The sequence below is a fragment of the Cetorhinus maximus genome, chromosome 3 (genome assembly GCF_964194155.1).
Source record: "Cetorhinus maximus chromosome 3, sCetMax3.hap1.1, whole genome shotgun sequence".
NCBI lineage: Eukaryota > Metazoa > Chordata > Chondrichthyes > Lamniformes > Cetorhinidae > Cetorhinus > Cetorhinus maximus.
Genome location: NC_135881.1, coordinates 57055118 through 57070199, shown reverse-complemented (window position 1 = coordinate 57070199; position 15082 = coordinate 57055118). Strand labels below are relative to the sequence as shown.

The 15082-nt window shown below is 43.5% G+C and overlaps 1 protein-coding gene across 1 annotated transcript in view; it reads right to left on the bottom strand.

Annotated features, from left to right (window-relative positions):
- cubn (cubilin (intrinsic factor-cobalamin receptor)) overlaps positions 1–15082 on the bottom strand; it is a 481327-nt gene that overhangs the window by 173386 nt on the left and 292859 nt on the right. Inside the window, exons 44-47 of the mRNA XM_078535601.1 lie at positions 14526–14666; positions 9541–9722; positions 6196–6367; positions 1871–2077 (exon numbers count right to left, since the gene is read on the bottom strand). Of these exons, the coding sequence (XP_078391727.1) occupies positions 1871–2077; positions 6196–6367; positions 9541–9722; positions 14526–14666 (702 nt within the window). The remainder of the gene's footprint in view (positions 1–1870; positions 2078–6195; positions 6368–9540; positions 9723–14525; positions 14667–15082) is intronic.

Below are 15082 nucleotides of genomic sequence, written 5' to 3'. Positions count from 1 at the left end.
TGACAATTTTTCAATCCTTTCCTTATATTCTCTCTGATGCCTCAAATCTGTGTCCTCTGGTTACTGACCCTTCTGCCACTGGAAATCATTTCTCCTTATTCATTCTATCAAAACTATTCATGATTTTGAATACCTCCATCACTACTCCTCTTAACTTTCTCTGCTCTAAGGAGAACAACCCCAGCTTATCCAGTCCCTTCACATTACTGAAGTCTCTTATCCCTGGTACCATTTTGGTAAATCCATTCGGCAACCTCTCTAAAGCTTTGTCATCCCTCCTAATGTGTAGGACTCAAATTTGGACACAAATCTTCAGTTGCAATCTAACCGGTGTTGCATAAAAGTTCAGCATACGTTTCTTGCTTTTGCACTCAATGGGATGAACTTTATGGGGCCTGCTGGAGCTGGATAGGAGGCACGGGGCAAAAATTAATGAGAGAGAGGTGGGGTGGAGTGCCTGTCAAGGTGAATTGCCCATTGTCATCTTGCTGCCATAGCATTCTGCCAGCAGCAAAGAAGGTGGATGATGGCCCCCCTCTCCATAGGCCAATTGTCACAGTGACTTTGGCTGCCATTTTTGACTCTGATAAGAGCCTTTACGGTACTGTGGCAGAGGCGAAAACTTGATTGGAGGGGTTCAAAATGGAGTTACAGAAAACCTACGTTCAAAGGCTTTGGAGAGGAAGGGTGGGGGGGTTGATAGTTAGCAAAGATGGTGGGGTCAAGAGCCAATTAACAGCCTCTTCCCATTGCTACTGGCATTTTACCAATAGCAGGTGAGCCCTTGCCACATGGGGAAACTGCCTTGTGCCCTTCCTGAGGGGGGCAGGGAGGGTGGGGGGATTGGGGTGCTGTCCTAATTGGGTACTCTGTAGCCTAAACAGGGGTTCGTCCCGTGGCAGTTGTCATCCCTCCGGCAATAACTGCCTCCCTGCCCTCACCAGTCACCAATGTCCTCCACTCTCACTGTAGCCTGCCTGTGCTCTGCAATCCCCAACCACACTTAGCTTGCTGTGATGGTGGCACCAATTACTACATCTTTTGGCTGGGTGCAGTCCTAGCAGTGGCCACTGCTCCCAGTGGCATTGCTGAGACTGAAGAGATGTCGGCCCTCCAATTGGCTGTTAGCTCTTTGAGGCTGATTTTAAAATGGGCCGAAAATCCTGGTGTGTCTCTCCCATAGAGCCAAGGCAGGGTTGCCCTGAGCTTTCCTGCCCACTGTTGGTGCCAATGCCACCCTGACAATATCTAGCCCTATGTGTCTATGTGTAAAGCCAAGAATCCCATATAGTTTTTTTTTAACAGCCTTCTCAATTTGTCCTGCCAGCTTCAGTGATATACATACTTACACTGCCAGGTTTTTCTGTTCCTGTATCCCCTTTAAAGTGTGTCATTTTAGGTGATACAGCCTTTCCTCATTCTTCCTTCCAAAATGTATTACTTCACACTCTAGGCATTACATTTCGCCCACCGTGTGTCTGTCCATTTCATCTGACTATGTCCTCCTAGGGTCTGTTACTATCCTCCTCATTGTTTACTACATTTCCAAGTTTTGGATCACCTGCAAATTTTCAAAATTGTGCCTTGTATGTCCAGGTCATTAAAAGGGGCGTGATCCTAATTCACTCCTGGGAAACAAATGCTTGCTGCTACTCGTTACTTTCTGTCCCCTATCCAATTTCAAATCCACGCAGTCACTGTCACTTTAAACTCATGGGCTTCAATTTTACTGACAAGTCTATTATGTGGCACTTAACCTTTTGAAAGTCCAACTACACAACATCAACTGCATTACCCTCATTTAACTGTAAAACAAATTTGCTTATTTATTGTCAGTTAATGCATCCATCTACAGACAATGTTTGCTCACCAAATCGAAACTCGATGTAATCATTCTGGCAAACTGGATGGTGTTCTAGGTGAAAACTGGTGAACTGGATATAAATGGAAGAATTTGTGCTGCGGGAATTCTGAATGACCCATTCACAATTAAGATTGTTTGCGTAATTTGATACACCATCAAAACCAGGAGAAGTGAAGTTCCCACCATTTGAGTCCATCAAGGTGCTGCCACACACTGAAATCGTAAAACAAAATAATGTTACAAGCTGAATGAATAAGAGATGTCTCCAAAGATTAAGCTGCACATATTACAAGGAATAGTTGCTGCATTGTCAGAAGGATAGAAAGGAAAGACTGAGGATAAATGGATGTTTTTTTGTTTAGATTGATTGGATCTGGATAGTGGTGTGGCCCAGGGAAGAGCACTCAAACCTCTTTAATTTTCAACTTGGCTCAGTAGGTATCAGAAGGGAATGAGCTTAATCTCCACCCCAGGACTTGAGCATATAAACTGTATTGAAATTTCAGTGCAGTTCTAAGAGAGTGACAAAGGTAAACTTGCCCCCCATCGTTCTCCTTGACCTGCCTGCAGTCTTTGATACATTTGACCATGCCATCTTTCTCCAAAGGCTCTCCTTTGTCATCCAACTGGGTGGGACTGTTTTCAACTGGTTCTGTTCTAGTCTATCTAATCATAGTCAGAGAATCACTTGCAGTAGCTTCTCTTCCTGCTCCCATACCATTATCTCTCGGTGTTGCCCAAAGATCTACCCTTTGCCCCCTACTATTAATCATCTACATATTGCCCTTCAGCAACATCGTTCATACGAACAGGGAGAAGAATCTTCTGGTGGTGAGCTTGAAGGTGGGAAGAACACATAATTAGATGGGATGTTGGCATACTGGAACCCCACCATCTTTCTGCCTCCACCAGAATTAAGTTCTGGGCAGGAAGGCCCATGGTCAACCTTCCCAATCCTGCCACCTACTAAGGCCCTTAAGTGGTCAATTAACGGCCACTAAACGGCCTCATCCTGATGTTGCTGGTATTCACCCAGCTGCAAGTGGGCCTGTCACCATGCAATGTACACGGCAGCTGAGCTGATTGTCGACGCTCCTACACCCCTCTCCCTGTGAGCCCCATCCCGCAAACCCACCCTTCCACATTACTTACCAGTGGCCTGGGCCACCCCACGATCTTGGGACTCCGGTAGGTGTTTTTCCTGCAGCAGCCTCTCATGTGGCACTGATGAGCACAAGAGCCGCCAGCATCTGATTGGCCAGCAACACTCGGTAGGCGAGACTTTCGCTCCTGGGCTCTTGATTCCAAGTGGAATGATGGCCTCACCACTGCCTGATTGGCTTATGGTTTGGTGGGCCTTCTCAAAAGGAGGCAGCCCGGCTCTTTCACCAGCACTCCAGCGAGCAGGCGAGACCTCGGAGATCTCAACAAGATTCTGCCCAGAGCTTTTTTACACATGTATATTGACAACACCCAGCTCTACATCACCACCACCTTTCTCGACTCATCCACTGTTGATAAATTATCAGACTGCTAATTCAACATCCAGTGCTTGATGAGCAGAAATTTCCTTCAATTAAATATTGGGAAGTCTGAAGCTATTGTTTTCAGTCCCCAATCCAAACTCTTTTCCCTAGCTACTGACTCCATCCCACTCCTTGGCAACAGTCTGAGATTAAACCAGTCTGTTCGCAATCTTGGGGCAGAATCTTCAGCTCGGCGAGCGGGGGCGGGGTGTAAAATGACGCACGGTGACGTTGGGCGTGCATCCCGACGTCTCTGCACATCATTCAGATTTTCAGTTCAACGGATGCACACCCAAATCAGCTGCGCGCCCGCCAAACTGTCAAAGACCAATGAAGGCCAGTTAACTATTAATTAAAACAATAAACTGAGCTGCCCATCCAACCTTAAGGTTGGCAGGCAGGCGAAGAGCCCAGGCGGCCATCGCATTTTTCATGGAACCTCATCCACGGGCGGGATGAAGTTTCATGAAGGTTTTTAAAGGTTTGAAATTTTTTTAAATAAAGTTCATAGACATGTCCCAGCTCATGTGACAGTTTCACATCAGGGGACATGTCATAAAAAATTTTTTTTTCCTTTATTAAAATTTTTTAAACTTAAACTAATCTCCCTGAGGCAGCACTGTGCCTCAGGGAGATTTCTGCGCTCTTTCGTGCGCATGGTCTCCCACATTCTATCCTCAGTAAACTTGAGGTCTCCAAAAATCCGCTGCCTATGTCTTAACTCACACCAAGTCCCATTCCCCTATCACTGCTATGCTCACTGGTCTACATTGGTTCCTGGCAAGGAATTCTTGATTTTAAAGTTCTCAGCCTTGTTTTCAAAAATCCCCCTAGCCTCACCCCCTACCCATCTCTGTAAGCTCCTCCAGTGCCACAACCCTCCGAGGTATCTATGCTCCTCTGATTCTGGTCTCTTGAGCATTCCTGATTTTAAACACTTCACCATTGGTGGCCGCACCTTTAATTGTCTAGGTCCCAAGCACTGGAATACCTTCTCTAAAACTCTGCACCTCTCTGCCTAACTTTCCTCCTTTAAGATACTCCTTAAAACCTACCTCTTTGACCAAGCTTTTGGTCATCTGACCTAATATCTCCTGATGTGGCTCTGTACAGTATGTGTCATACTTTGTTTCATAATGTTCCTGTGAAACACCATGGACAATATAAAAATAGAAATATAATTTGTTGTTGTTTGTTTTCACACAGGGTATTAATAAAATATAAAATTCTTTACCACAATAGGGTATTTGGAAAGAAAGAGTCTGAAAGGACAAAAGGAAATAGGATTAGAATTGATACTCCAGTTAAAGAGCAAGTACTGGCATAGGTGTAACTCTTTTTCTGTTGTAATCCCTATTATTCTAAGAAGGGATTAGATAAAGAACACCAGGGGATTGTAGACCTTTAGCTGCAAATGAAAGTATATTTTACATTTAATATTTGGATTTTCTTTAATGCTCTAATTGCTCTAGCTAATGATATACCCCTGCCTATGCCTCCTTGAATTTTGTGTCAATAATTGGACATTTGATTGGAATTGTGAGACAATATACTTGATGCCTTCACTTCCACAACTATATTTAATGTTTCCTCTGTACAAATTCATTGTGACAAGCTTAATGGCTCTGGGGGTGTCTTGGAGAAAAAGCTGTTCCAAGCCTGATGATTGGTGTAGATCTTTTAGATTCTGAATTCATTCATCCATCAAAGTTTGAGCCAAAACAAATACAGAATACTTTTGTTTGCTTTGGGAAATAGGTCTTACCCAATCCCTGAAATACTTCTCATAGGCCATTTCAACAAGTGACACTGATCAGGTAAGTGATGCCAAATGTGGTGGAGGGGAGTTTGGTAGTGAGCAGGAAAAAAAAGACAGTAACGTTATTGTCTTGGATTGTCGCATCATGATCGAACTGTTACTACTACAAAGGTGAAATGGATTTCACACCAGAGAAATAATGGGCTCCGAGATATCAAACTGTGTATAATACTATGGGTAACAGAAGCACAGTACAGGGAGAGTTTGAAGCAAAACCTTACAAGAGAAAGAAGGATAAAGTGAAATACACAAAATCACGATTGTCCAAGAGAAAAAAAAACACACTTTAACAGTCAGCAAAACTGTCAAGTCAACTATTGTGTACCACAACAGTACTCCACAGACCAGAAGACAATCCTATTTTATACCCTTCCCCTCCCCACTATCACCTCCCCCCATAACTTGGTCCTCTACACGCACTGACTTCATACAATAACTACTTACGAAAAGTCCTGTCTCATACCAAGCCCCAATCACCTATAACTCCTGTCCATGTCAACTTTCATTGGTTCTCTGTTCCCCAATATATTGTTTTCAAAATCTTCACTATAATTTACCAAAAACTTCAAGGTATCACCCCACTCCATCACTGCAAATTCCTCTCTCATTAAGTCCCAAATCATACCCTCCACTCTTCTAACTCTACCAATGAGAAGGACAAGAGCAGCAATGTTGTGGGAACACTATCATTTGTAAGCTCCCCTAACATGGGCTGATATCATAATTGTTACATTGCTGTGGGGTCAAAATCTGACTTCCTTCCTCAAAAGCATCAGCGATTCAAGTCGAAGGCCCATCACTGCCTTCTCAGGACAACTAATAACCGGTAACATTTGTGAGCTTGCCTGCATCATCCACAACCCTTATACTATGAAATCATGAAGAAAAATCATAATTAAAACTGAATATTAAATCTCACGGCAAAACTGTTTAAGCATGAATGGAATAACATGGTAGCCTAAGTATACAAATAATACATGGCTGACCTGCATCCTCCTCTGAAGTGTAAGTCGCACTGAAGGCTTTGTTTGAACCTGATTGGTCACTCATAAAAACAACTCGCATGGTGTTTCCAGATGAAATCACTTGTGTTCCAGGGTCAATCATATCACAATACTTCTGTAGCATGGGAGAATTGGGTTGAAGGCCATTATATACCTAGGGATGGAAACATCATCAAACAAATAATTAATACCAAAGGAAATCCTTATAGTTTGACGTCACAAATATCTTTAGCATCTTGTAATCTAAATTTGTGGTGATAAATCAATTTTTAAAATCATTGGCGTGATAGGTGCACCTGTTAATGAGTCAGGTACTTTGTCTGATTGGCAGGATGTGACAAGTGGAGTCCTCAAGGGGCCTCAACTTTTTACAATTTACATCAATGACTTAGATGAGGGAAACGAAGGCATGGTAGCTAAATTTGCAGATGGACACAAAGATATGTAGGAAAATATGTTACGAAGAAGACATAAGGGGCTGAATTTTCCCCCCGTCAGGGGGGAAGTTGATGGGCCGGCGCATACGGGCGGGCTTCCGATCGGCGCCCCCGGTTGGAGGCACGTGTCATTTTATGTGGGCGGGCCAATTAAGGCCCGCCCAGCGTGACATCTGCAGGGAAGCGCTGTGCGCTCCCTGTGTGGGCGGGGGAAGAATCCCAAAATTGAGAGTTTGCTCTTTCGCGCATGCGCATGAAAGAGCGCACTCATCTCCCTGAGGTTAAGCGCAGCCTCAGGGAGATCAGCTGCACATGCAAAAAAGACAAAAATAGAAAAATAAAATTTCCCTTACATGTCCCCTCATGTGACAATGTCACATGAGTTGGGACATGTCCATAATTTTTACACAATCTTTATTAAAAATTTTCAAAGCCTACATGAAACCTCATCCCGCCCGTGGATGAGGTTTCATGTTTTTTCTAGTTCCCGCCGGGCCCCACCCCCGCTCGCCGACTCGTAAAATTCAGCCCAAGGAGTTTGCAGATGGATATAGATAAGTTGAGTGGGCAAAAATCTAGCAGATGGAATATAATGTGAAGCTGTTTACTTTGGCAGAAAGGATAAAATAAAGCAGAGTATTAGTTAAATGGAGAACGACTGCAGAATTCGGAGGTGCAGTGGGGATCTAGGTGTTTTCGTGCATGAGTATGCAGGTGCAGCAAGTAATCAAGAAGACTAATGGAATGCTACCCTTTATTACTAGAGGAATTGAACATAAAAGTGAGGATGTTATATTTCAGTTATATAGGGCATTGGTGAGATTGCATCTCGAATACTGTGTGCAGTTTTGGTCTGGAGGTTTGCTAGATTGATACCTGGAATGAATGGGCTGTCCTATGAGGATAGGTTGGAAAGGCTCGGCTTGTTTCCACTGGAGTTTAGGAGAGTGAGGGTGATTTGAATGAAGTATATAAGATCCAAGGTGGATGTGAAAAGGATGTTTCTTCTTGTGGATGAGTCCAGAACTAGGGGGCACTGTTTTAAAATTAGGGGTCACCCTTATTGGACAGAGATGAGGAGAATTTTTTTCTCTCAGAGGGTTACGCGACTTATTTTTTTTTACTCTGCACCGGAAGGCTGTGGAAGCGGGGTCACTGAATATTTTTAAGCCAGAGGTAGATTGATTCCCTTGTAGAAAAAAAATCAAAGGTTATTGGGGGGTAGATGAGAATGTAGAACTCAAAACACAAACAGATCAGCTATGATCTTACTGAATGGTGGAGCAGGCTTAGGGGGCTGAATGGCCTACTTCTGCTCCTATTTTGTATACTCGCACCTTTAAAAATCCTTTATTACTCCTTCCTGACCACAGCAGGTAAGTACACATTCTGGTCTATCCCTGAACCAGTTATGCTGGGAAGCTCTTGTTTCAAACCCTGTTCTGGCTGACTTAGCTGATTTGGTTGAGTGAATTATTTAGGCCTGTGAGATGTGTGGGGTGGCATGGGGAATTTTACAACAGTTACCCTCTCTCTCTATCAGCTAGCAAGGAGAGGAAAGAAAAACAGCCAGGGTTCACTCTGTCGATCACTAGAGTGAGACCACAGTGAATGGACAACAATTGAGGAGAGAATCAGTGTCTGTTGTGAAGCCCTCCATGGTTGGTAATTCTATTGATATATGCCTTCCAGAATGGCATGTGAAGAATGTCAAGCTGGGCCTCCTTGAAACAATACTTAATCTTCAAGTAGCAGCTGTGCGCAGTGCTACTGAACATTGAGCAACCTAAATGTTGTGTCTGGGGTCTTACAACTGATATAGGACACTGATTTAAATAATTAAATAACCCTCTTGGCTGTTTCAGGCAGGAATGCTGGCCACCATTTTGGAAATGGAAAATGGAGTCGGATCAGCCTCCGAATAGGCAGTCAGTGTAAGGTAGATTTTTTTTTTTAAATGTCTGCTTAATATTCCATTTCTCAGGGCGGTTGCCGCACAAACATTGCTCCTAATGATTTGTGCAAAGAGACCTATCTGGAGGATCCTGAAAATTTTCTATAGTTAATAAAATCTTCTAAAACTTCAATCCAGTGATGCCAAATTTCTTGGATTTTGCACCCAGGGATGGGAGGGGCCGAGCTAGGCCTATGTCTGCAATAGGTGAAAACCTAACCCAGTATAATTGAGACAGAGTGGGGACATTCCTGGCCCACTGCCTGTATTTCCGCTTCTCCTGTCAACGGAGTGCCCTTTATCAGGGACATTCAAACCCAGAAGGGGAAAAAAAAAAACAGTTTGGGCCAGTGCTCTTATTTCCCTGTTTTTACTGGTGTTCCATTTTTAGTTTGGACCAATATTGTTATTTCTCAGTTTTGACTTTTTTTTTTCCTTCTGGGAAGAAATTAGGTGCTGCCGTCCCACAAAGTGCAGGACTGATGGAGGTGCCCAAAGAAAGATGTTGACAAAGTGTTACTTAAATCATGAAACCTGGCATTCATCATCCCTGTTTTGAGGGGCTGATGATGATATACCTGCTCCTCCCACCCAGGAAGATCTTCAGGCTATGGGGTCTCTGGCAGGTGCTAAAGAACAGGCCTGCAACTATGCTCCTGTTTCCTCCTTTGGTCTGCACAGGAACAGGAGTAGGCCATACACAGCACTTTGATCCCGTTCAAGCACAAATCCTAGCTGAAGCTAGGCGTGGGGGAGAGGCTTGTGCCAGATGTGCTCCTCGGGCATGTTACTGACCTTAGACAGGATATCTTGGATTCCTGGATCTGCACAGGCCCTGGCCAATACCCCTGTCAAATGCCAGGGTTGAGAGGAAAAATTGGCCCGAATAACTCTTCCTAAGTTGCTTTTTGATATTGTATTTCATTTTTGACTTACAGCAACATATTCATGGTTACAAGTCAGATGTGTTTCCAAGCGAAGTTCATTGAAGGTTAGTGTAACTCTGTGTCCAACTTGCACTGTGATCCTCCATTGACATTCACAACCGTGAAGGTAATTGTTTGGGTAGTTTGGTGAGCTGATAATTCCTGCATCTGCAGTTAATTCACCTCCACAATCTGTAACAATATGCATGTAAGTCAATCTCACTGGAACCGAAGAAAAGAATCTTCCATTTCCAACCCTATTAAACATCTTACATTTACCCATTCATTCATCTTAACACAGACCCGTTGTGTTTTCACTATCAAACAATAATTACTATATTTTAAATTGTATTGAGAGAGACTTCAGGGCAGGCGTGGTAATACATGCTTTGAGTTTTACCTTTATTACATTTCTGTAAAATAATTCTCCATAGTAAAGCCTTCTATTAACATGTTTTAGTGAAGGAAACTTCAAGGATGCTGTTAAAATTAAACCTATAAATTTAAAATATAAACAGAAAATGCTGGAAGTGCATTGCAGGTCAGTGAATGAAAGAGAATAAATGGTGAAGGAAAAGAGTGTAACCTGTTATTATAACATGCCTGCTTCACAGTATCAAAATCAGCGGATTCTTAGACCTGGTTATTCACAGGGGTAGGATGTGTAGGTAGGTGGGGGCATAGGGTTGGTGAATTTTCAGATGGGATACCATAGGAAGTCCAGGTTTCCCTGCCTGCTGTGCCATGTAACTTTTGTGCTTGGTAGTTTCCTTGTCTGGACGTCAGCCTGATTGTCAGGCTTGGCTTCCAGACCAAACGAGGAAGACTCTGGAACAGGCCACAAGTAGGTCAGATCTATGATATGGGAGAAGGGAGGGGGGTGGGTTCTGTTTGTATCCCATCCTCGAATAGGGGCTTGGGGTTGTCCAATCCTGGTGGGGAGGCCAATCCTAGATCTTGGCGGTAGGACAGAGGGGGGAGTAGTTCATAAGGGGCAGGGGAGGTTGAGGGGCCAGGAGAAGCGCTCTTGCTCCTCCTGATCCAGAAGGAGTGGTATGAAGACATTTAGCTTCCCCTGAAGTCTCCTTGCTAGATTTTCCAAAGGCTGGGAAACCCAACAGGCCACAGTTAAACCGTAAAACAGGTTAAATCAGAGGATAATTCTGAAGTAAGATACAGACTTAATGGCACAGATTTTTTGGAGTCAGGCCAATGATAGAGCCATTTAAAAATGGAGGCAGGACTCCCACCATCATTCCCGGCTATTTTTAGGCTGGTTCCATTGTGGGGGTAGGCATCTCCTTGCCCCCTGCAATTTTTGTGGTGATCACCCAGATTCTCCATGACTTGTGGTTCACAGCCTCTCAGAGGAGTTGTGAACCATGGTCTGGATTTGGCAACATTTTGAAAGCTAAGTTCAAAAGGTGGTACCCAACTCCCCTATGCTCCTTCCATGCCCCCATGCAACTCCACAGCCCTCATGCCCCATTCCATGCCCATTCAACCCGTATAAACCATGTACAGAACCAATGAGCCATATAATAACAATGGCAGGAGTTGAAATGCTGAGAAAAAAACACCCATTCGTAAATATTTCTTGAAAAAAATCTGCTGTTCCTACTACCCTATAAAGTGTCAAAAAGGCATTTTTAAAATTCATTCATGGGATGTGGGCTTCACTGGCTGGGCCAGCATTTATTGCCCATTCCTAGTTGCCCTTGAGAAGATGGTGGTGAGCTGCCTTCTGGAACCACTGCAGTCCATGTGGTGTGGGTACACCCACAGTGCTGTTAGGAAGGAAGTTCCAGGATTTTGACCCAGCGACAATGAAGGAACGGCGATATATTTCCAAGTCAGGATGGTGAGTGACTTGGAGGGGAATGTCCAGGTGGTGGTGTTTCCATCTATCTGCTGCCTTGTCCTTCTAGATGGTAGTGGTCATGGGTTTGAAAGCTGCTGTCAAAGGAAACTTGGTGAGTTCCTGCAGTGCATCTTGTAGATGGTACACACCGCTGCTACTGTGCATCGGTGGTGGAGGGAGTGAATGTTTGTGGATGTGGTGCCAATCAAGTGGGCTGCTTTGTCCTGGATGGTGTCAAGCTTCTTGAGTGTTGTGAGGGCTGCACTCATCCAGACAAGTGGGGAGTATTCCATCACACTCCTGGCTTGTGCTTTGTAGATGGTGGACAGAATTTGGGGAGTCAGGAGGTGAGTTACTCATCGCAGGATTCCTAGTCTCTGACCTGCTCTTGTAGCCACAGTATTTATATGGCTAGTCCAGTTTAGTTTCTGGTCAATGGTAACCCCCAGGATATTGATAGTGGGGGATTCAGTGATGGTAATGCCATTGAACATCAAGGGGCTATGGTTGGATTCTCTCTTGTTGGAGATCATCATTGCCTGGCACTTGTGTGGCGTAAATGTTGCTTGCCACCTATCAGCCCAAGCCTGGATATTGTCCAGGTCCTGCTACATTTGGACATGGACATGGCAATTATTGTATAAGGAACAGAAGCTTTAACAACTTTACGACTCTTAATCTTGTCCAAATAAACATTTAGACATTGACAAAAGAGATCACAGAAAAATAAGTTATTCTAACCACAATGAAGCAAAATAAACCCTCTATTTAGTTGTCAAATCAAGCCCCCTGCTGAGCTAATTCATTTGAGAGTCTTGGAGCTCAGCTAACCATTCATAATGAGCACAGTTAGAGAACCCACATGTCTAGTCTTCTGTTTCTCTTGAAACAGTTTCCAGATGGCCTCATTATGAATGCTTGGCTGAGAAATCTGAGAAAGGGGGTGGAGAGGGGAGGTCCAAGTAAATGCATCTCAAGTTTTGATCAGGCACTTTACATCCTTTTGGGCTGAACACAGAGTTTAACAATTTCAGACTGTAAACTACACCAACTTTGTTCCCTTTTCCTGGCTGGTCTTGGAGTTACTCTTTTGTTTTTCTCTTTTTTTGCATTTGAATGGCAGCTGTTCATCATTCTGTTATTCACATTTCCTCTAGGCAGATTTTTGTTTCACTACTTGTCCCATTACCCACTCCTCTTGGCCTTGCATCACCAACACTTTTGTCATTTAACTTTTCCTATCTTCTACCCTATCACAGACCTTTACTTCTGTTCTTTTCCCCTACCCCCTTTCACTTGCTTAAAACCAAGTACATCTCCAAATTTTCCCAATTCTGATGAAAGGTCATCGACCTGAAATGTTAACTCTGTCTCTGTCTTCCATAGATTCTGCCTGGCATTTTTAATATTTCCATCATTTACCACCTTTACTACATATTTTCAGCATCTGCAGTGTATTTTCCTTTGTGTTAAATCAGAGCTACCAGCCTCACTCAAACATTTATCTGCCAAGCATTGTTTGAAATTTAAACAAGTCAGCTTGACTCTGATTGGTCAGGACATTGCCCTGGGGGATTAACCAGCGAATGGCTGTTACTTAATTAAAAAACAGAAAATACTGGAAAAACTCATCAGGTCTAGCAGCATCTGTGGAGAGAGAAACAGAGTTAACGTTTCAAGTCCGTATGACTGTTCTTCAGAGCTCTGAGATTTTTGACATTTTAACCGCTGATCTAACCCCCAAATGGCCTGTTTTTGTGTTTTAAAATCTAGCCATTGGAGTAGAAATTGGTGCATTTGATTGTTCCTCGACAGTGGCTCCAGGATTTTGACCCAGCATCAGTGAAGGAAGAGAGATGCATGTCTAGGGCAGGATGGTGTGTTACCTGGAGGGAATCTTGAAGGGGTTGACACTGGTGACCTGCTGACCTTCTCCTTCTGGCTGGTGAAGGTCAGGGGTTTGGAAGGTGCTGCCAAAGAAGCCTTGGCAAGTTGCTCCAGTACTCCTTGTAGGCAGTACACAATGTACCTATGATACATGAGTGATGGACAGGTTGGATGTTTAGGTTAGCAGATCAGATGCCAATCAAGTGGACTACTTGGTCTTGAATAGTGCCAAGTTTATTGAATGATGTTGTAGTTGCACCCATCCAGGCAAATTAAAGACGTTCCATCACAGTCCTGACTTAGTCACCACAGAATTCCCAGCCTCTGATCTGCTGCAATAGTCATTGCATTTATGTGGCTGGTGCAATTGAGTTTCTGTTCGATAGCGATTCCCAGAATGTTACTGATGGTGGGGAACCCAATGATGATAATGTTGCTAAATGGCAAGGGAAGGCGGTTAGTCCTTCTCTTGCTGGAGCTGGCCATTGCCTGGCACTTGTGTACTGCAACTTGCCACTTATCTGCCTAAGCCTGAAAGTTGTCCAAATCTTGAGGCACAACTGCTGACGATTTGTGAATAAACTGAATACTAGGCAATCATCAGCAAACAGTCCCATGACTGACCTTATGATTGAGGGAAAGTCATTGATAAAGTGGCTGAAGAAAGTTGGATCTAAGACACTGCCCTGAAGAATTGCTACAGCAAAGTACTGAGGTCAGATGATTGACTTCCAGCCACTGCACAGTTACCCTCTTGATCTCTGTCAACATCAATTTTATTGGGGCTCCTTGGTGCCACACAATTGTTTCCCTGATATCTGGACAGGCATTCTTGTTTCATTTCTGGAATTCAGAACAAGTGTCTATAATTGGACCAAGGCTATAATGAGGTCTGGAACTGAGTGGTGCTGGCAGAATACAAACTGCATTTAGAAGAGTTGACAACTTCCCCCATCACTTTGCTGGTGATTGGGAATAGGCTGATTGGGTAGTAATTGGCTGGGCTTGTCCCACATTTTGTGGATAGGACATTGTTGCATTGATATCTGTGTTGTTGCTATACTAAAACAGCTTAGCTAAGGCCATATACCACACCCGGCCAAGGAGTACATGTTGCTAATACTGATTGACAAAATGCATTCTCCAGTACTAACATCTCACACCTTGAAGAGCACAAAAACGTTTTAAAAACTGCTACAGATGTGCTGCACATGCAATTTATTTAATTGTTTATTGGAGTAAAATACCTTCATTGCTGGCTTCAAATTGCAGGCTGAATCCTGGTCCACTGCCAGATTCATCACTGCTGAAGTGGACATGGTCAATGCTGCCTGAAGTTGCCACAGCATCAGGCAATGTGTTACCACAGTGTTGTCCCAGCGCACAGCCTGTATGAGTGAAACAGAGATCAGATACTACATCATCTGCACTTGTAACATCAATGGGAGTCAGCTGTGCTGTACAAGTCAATATTGTAATTACAGAAGCAAGAAACAGAACAAGGACAATAAATAACCAAAGATTAATGGGGGTCTATTCACCTTTAACCCATTCCATTTAGTGATTTTCTAATATGGATCTGCTGGTTCTCAAAACACACAATAATGTTAGGGCAGACAACAACACATGTGTATTTAGATGGTTTTAATATTTATATTTTGATGTTTGTTTTTTGTGAGCATGTCTTCATCTCAAAGTAACCAACAGAAAAGTGTAACAGTGCAAAATATTAGCATTTTAGTGTGCCATGCCATTAAGTGTTAGGGAATAGCGTCAAGCTTACAGACCATCAAGAAATTAGTTC